The following is a 6,000-nucleotide window of genomic DNA, read 5'->3' on the forward strand; positions in this document are numbered from 1 at the left end:
ATATTACTTCGATGAACACCAATTCTTTACCTTACCAAGATGACTGTCATAATGTTTCTTTAAATAGTAATAATCAACCTCTACCTCCTCAAAATATTATTGACCCTATTAGATGCTCATCTCGTCATGCTCCTCCTCCAAGCCGATATGAATATTCTACGAGCGAATATGGTCAATCATATGCCTTACTAACAACCTTGAATTCTATAGTTGTGCAAAATACTTATATGCAGGCTAGTGGTCAGAAGTGTTGGGGAGATGCAATGAATGAAGAACTAGCAGCCCTTGAGGAGAATGATACATGGGATATGGTGGATAAACCAACAAACACAACAATTATTGGAAGTAGATGGGTGTACTCAGTCAAGATAAAAGCTGATGGATCCCTAGATCGGTACAAGGCAAGTTTGGTAGCTCAAGGGTACAAGCAGGAGTATGGAATCAACTACGAAGAAACCTTTACTCCAGTAGCCACGATGACAACAGTACGTATATTGCTTGCTTTAGCATCAATAAGAAGTTGAAAGTTACACCAACTATATGTCAAGAATGCGTTCCTACATGGAGATTTGCAAAAAGTGATCTACATGAATCCACCACCAGGTTACAAATATTCTAGTCCAAATCAGGTGTGTCTTCTTAAGAAATCTCTTTATGGATTAAAGCAGGCTCCTCGCTCATGGTTTGAAAAATTCCGAACTACAATCCTTAGTGCTGGTTTTTCTCATAGTAGCTCAAATTATTCATTATTCCTACGTCAGTCTGGCTTAGGTATTACTATTTTCCTTATTTATGAAGATGACATGATTATTACAGGGAACGATGAGGTTGGAATCTGTCATTTGAAAAACCTATTACACTCCTCGTTCAAGATGAAGGACTTTGGAAAGCTAACATATTTTTTAGGTTTGGAGGTAAGTTATGGTGTAGAAGGCATAAAATTGAGTCAGGAAAAATATGCAGAAGATCTTGTTAAGTTAGTTAATCTAATTGATCATAAGAAGGTTCATACTCCAATGAAAGCGAATACTAAATACAAAAAAAGAGGAAAGAGAGCTTTTTGGAGATCAAACTCTGTATGGACGCCTAGTTGGATCACTTATATACCTTACTATGAGTCATCATGATATCTCTTATGCAGTATAGGTGTTAAGCCAGTTCGTTACGAAGCCCTACAAGATTCACTACTCATCTTTGCTCAGGGTTATTCGATATATAAAAGGCATAGTGAATCGAAGTCTCTTATTTCCATTATTTTCATCGCTGAACATAGTGGGATACGCTGATGCGGATTGGGCAGGATGCCTTGATTCAAGACAATCCACTACAGGCTGGTGCATGATGCTTGAATCGTGTATGATCTCTTGGAAGTGCAAGAAACAATCTCGAATATCAAAGTCATCCACAGAAGCAAAGTATAGAAGTATATCAGCTGCGTGCTCTGAAATCATTTGCTACGGAGGCTATTATCAAAACTTGGCATCAAAATGGAAGGATCAACCATATTGTATGGAGACAACACCAGTGCAATCAGAATAGCAACCAACCCCATGCATCATGAAAATACCAAGCACATAGACGTAGATTGTCACTACATCAGAGAACTAGTTGAAGGTCGGAGCATTAATCTTAGATATATATATCCTTTAAAGATCAATTGGCTGATTTGTTCACTAAAGCCATGTCAAAAAGTCGACACAATTATCTTTTGTCCAAACTCATGTTTTGTGATACAGAACATAAGTTTGAGGGAGGGTATTGACGTTACCTTATTTAAACCTTACCTTATTTGGATGTTACCTTATTTAGTGTCACAAAATCAGATAATGATTATCACAAAATCATGAATCTGATCCCCTTAAATCTGCAATCCTTAAATTAGGAATCTCCCCTGTTATTAGGCTAGTAATTAGAAAACAATTAGCACTCCTTAATCTGTATAAATACAATGTAGGTTCATTGTTATGTACAGAGTTAATAACTCAAATGGTCACTCAACTTTGGACTTTTATCCCAAGAAGTCACTCAACTTTGATCTCTACTCAGAAAGTCACTCAACTTTCACATAACTGAGTGACTTTCTGAGTAAAAATATGAAAGTTGAGTGACTTTCTGAGTAGAGATCAAAGTTGAGTGACTTTTTGGGATAAAAGTTCAAAGTTGAGTGACTTTCTGGGATAAAGGTCCAAAGTTGAGTGACCATTTGAGTTATTAACTCGTGATGTACATAATAAGATTGAATAATTCTTTCATCTATATTGTTCGAGTTTTCTTCCTCCTTTTAACTATCTACAGTATCTTAATATCTGAAAGTTGATTAAGATTGAACGCAACCAAATAAGCAAACCACGTGTGATGAGGTCCTACACTGGGAAATGGGTGATAAAATATCCCCCAAAATCTTTTATAAGTTTCACGCTAATTATGCACAAGATTTGGCTTCCTATAGAAACTACTGTAACACAATATACTATTTTCAAAGTTTCAGTCACGCTAATTATTTATTTCACAAGCTTTGGCTTCCTAAAGAAACTACTTCATCAAAGTATTCTCACGCTTTAAACTACGTTATTCAGATTCTTCAAAAATGTTATCGAATTAGTGTCGAATCTTCCAAAAATAAATAATTCTAGAAATTTCAACATGCACCCAACAACACACTCATACATTTTTGAAGAGTTCGAGTATCCTTGATCAAAAAAGCAAATAAATTAAACTTGCTAAAAATAAACTTGCTAACCAGTGCCCAAAAGTCACAAAATCCATGAATTTACCATCCATTTGAAGCATCATTATTATTATTATTATCATTTTCCTGCCTATCAGCTTCTCTTTGCATTCCCATCATCCTAACCCTCAATTGAAGCTGAGCTGCAGCACTGAAAAACTTCAAACTTTGCAAAGGCCTAAGCAATCCCACAACTCTCTCAGCTGTTCTTGTCCTCAGCCTATCAGCATCAGTCACCACATTCTCCAGGGCTGTCTTCAGTGTGTCTAGGTTCCCATCTACCTCTTCCATATCTACGTTTATATCGTCAGCATATATAAGTTGCATTCCTACTCGTTGTGCTAGGTCCACCACCGGTGGTGCAGCCACGCTCTCTTGAATTTTCGCCAGCTCTTCCGTCAGGGATCTTTCTTGAACCTTCGTCTCGTGTCTCAGCCAGTTGATCCTCTGAACTTGATTTTCACTCAAATCGTCTACAGAATCAGTTACCTGTTAAAGATACAGTAAAGTAAATAAATATGTAATAGATGGAGGTCTTCTGATAACTTAAGTTCTTAGATGTCACACAGCTTAAAGCCCGTATGAATATAAACATTATGTGTTGATCGATAAGCATTTTAAGTGCTGAAATTAATTTATAATTAAACAGTTATGTATTTACATAGATTAAAAATGTTGGAAACTGATGATAGACAAGTGATGTATATTCGGTAAAGAATGACTTTAATTTGGGTATCAATTTACTTACCATAGTTGATATTCATATGCTCATATGCTTTTTATATTTAAAAAGGTAAAACAACTAAAATACCCTCAACTTTTTTACAAGAAAATTATTAATTTGAAAGTGTTTTTGTATGGAAAAAGATGATTGAGGGATATACTGCAACCCCCTTTGTGAGGAGACACCCTTCTCCTCAAAGTTACGGGCTAATAGAAGTTAAAAAATTCTGTTTGAAAAAATGTGTTTTAAAAATTAAATAAAATACTAAAGATAAAATATGAAGCATCTTGATCAAATTAGAAACACTTATAAGCGGAAAATTTGTAAGTTGTAGGTGAAAAACTTATAACTTTTTGGCTTATAAATAAAAATAGTAACTTATAAGCACTTTGTAGGATATATAAGCAATTATATATTTGAATATAAGGTAAAATATCACTTATAATCGATTAGTTGATTATAAATAGTTGATAAACATTATGTGTAATAAGCATTTTAGGAGTACTTGAAAATAGTTTTATAAATAAATAATTGTGTGTTTGGAAAAAGGGCGTTGAAACTAATAATAAACCGGTGATCGTGTTTGGTAAAACATGATCAGTTATTTTTACAAAAAAGGCATATACGTATATTTGAAAATGTGTTTGTGCAAAAAAGGATGAAGGACAGATACGTAATTGAAAAAGTTAAAAATGTTCCTTTGAAAACGTAATTTACAAATTAAATAAAATATTAGAAATAAATAATAAATATCTCGATCAAACTAAACGTGATTATAAATTTGAAAAATCATAAGGTGAGAGAGTGATCAATTTATGATTTTTGATTAGTTTTGGCTGTAAAACTTTTGTGTGTTTTCTCACATACATAAATAAGCCAAAAAAATATTTATAAGTTTGACCAACCTATAAATTTAATCAAACACCTTTTTATAGTGTGTCAAATGTCAAAATAGATAAAAAAAAAATCTCAAGTTAAGTATCGTCCTGAATACAAAATAATTATCTCCTTTGCCGTATTTTATATGGCACTTTTTTTTAATCCGCTTAGAGAAAATATAATTTTATTATAATTAACAACTTAACATTGAAATTCCCCCTTAATGAAATGCAACGACGATATAAATATTTAAAAATTATTTTAAATTATAAATTTTAAAAATATTTCTTTTTTAAGATTATACCAAGTCAAAAAAATGCCAAAGAAATATCAGCAGAACGTGGAGGCATGTTTAAGAAATTATTTGGACCGAATGGCCTTTCTGACGCCATCCTTTAAATTCTATCCCAAACAATTTAGATGAATAAAAGAAACAATCACACATGAGGTGTTGCTTGCACGTAAGGCTTTTATGATAATGTCGATTAGTCCGATGGGATAAACTCCAGAGATCGGTGAATTAAGATTTTCATAAGATAGAATTATAAAAATTAATTGTATACCATCTTACTTCATATTTTTGAAAGAGGTAATTTCTACTGCTTAAATCCGTAATCTTTGAATCAAATAGTAATAATTTTACCCATTAATCCACAACTTCTCTTTCCTGGGATAAATTTCATAATATATTTTAAAATGTAGCCTAACACACTAACGAGGACAAAATCTAAAGATTGATTCACAAAATACCATTTGTAAATGCCACTAATAATGTAAATAAGTGTGTACATCAAAATTTCAAATAAGTAAAATTCTTAGATAAGATAATCACACACTTCAACTTTACCTACCAGAGAGAAAGCTAAGCCGGGATTGAATCCAGTTATCCATAGGAAGCTCCTTTCGAGTGGAGAGAACCAAGTAGGTGAAAAGACTCGAAAAACATTTCTCTGAGTCATTCTTGATTTTTCTTCATAGTATTCTTCATAATGAGCTAGAACTCTAGAAATGAGGTCTCTTATATCACCTTCTTGAGATTCCTCATCAAAAGTGTCTTGTGCTAGAACAAGTTCATTTAGTAATTGTTCTTGCCTAATTAACCAACCTCCTAGAAACACCTCGAAGGAATTATCATCATGGCTACTTGTATATGACCCTGCTGGCATCTTTGAGTATTAATCTTTCTTTTAGAAGAAAGAAAGTTCAGAGCACTAGGGAGGGAGAAAGACAAAGAATTTGTGCTTGTATTTATATATGACGAAAAGAGGTGACGGGTAGAGTCGTGAAAATAAAAAAGGATGAAAGTTCTTTTGGTCATCATCTTGGTTTTGTGAGGGTTTAAATTTTTCTTGATGGATTGGATTCTTCAAACTAAGGCTATTAATTAAACATGGAAACTAATTAAACGATCCCTACATATATGTGACAACTGGCAATCCTACTTGGCATTAGATTAGAAGAAGAAAAGGAAGAGTCACTGATGTGTTAATGCGCCATGCGTATTGAGATTTGAGGGGGAGTAAGTCGGTAGGTTATGTCTAGAGTTTTAAGTTTTGTACATTTAGGGGCCGTTTGTCAGGACGTGTCAGGTGGAATATAAAATTGAAATATGTTATGGATAACATTTATATCGTATTTAATTGATGGTATAAATTTATTTTAAAATTAA

The 6,000-nt window shown here is 33.2% G+C and overlaps 1 protein-coding gene across 1 annotated transcript; it reads right to left on the minus strand.

Moving 5' to 3' along the window:
• Positions 1–2,589: 2,589 nt before the first annotated feature.
• LOC107844967 (protein ZW2) lies at positions 2,590–5,793 on the minus strand. Its single transcript, XM_016689278.2, has 2 exons — positions 5,183–5,793; positions 2,590–3,217 (listed from the first exon to the last, which is right to left on the minus strand). The coding sequence occupies exons 1-2, from the start codon at positions 5,495–5,497 to the stop codon at positions 2,771–2,773; spliced, it is 762 nt and encodes a 253-aa protein (XP_016544764.1). The 5' UTR covers positions 5,498–5,793; the 3' UTR covers positions 2,590–2,770.
• Positions 5,794–6,000: the final 207 nt, after the last annotated feature.

Source organism: Capsicum annuum, chromosome 10, assembly GCF_002878395.1.
Source record: "Capsicum annuum cultivar UCD-10X-F1 chromosome 10, UCD10Xv1.1, whole genome shotgun sequence".
NCBI lineage: Eukaryota > Viridiplantae > Streptophyta > Magnoliopsida > Solanales > Solanaceae > Capsicum > Capsicum annuum.

Excerpts from the sequence above, each read along its gene's own strand:
- LOC107844967 (XM_016689278.2), bottom strand. The coding sequence starts at position 5,497 with ATGCCAGCAGGGTCATATACAAGTAGCCATGATGATAATTCCTTCGAG. Across the intron at positions 3,218-5,182 it reads CCGGCTTAGCTTTCTCTCTG|GTAACTGATTCTGTAGACGA; the intron begins GTAGGTAAAGTT and ends TATCTTTAACAG.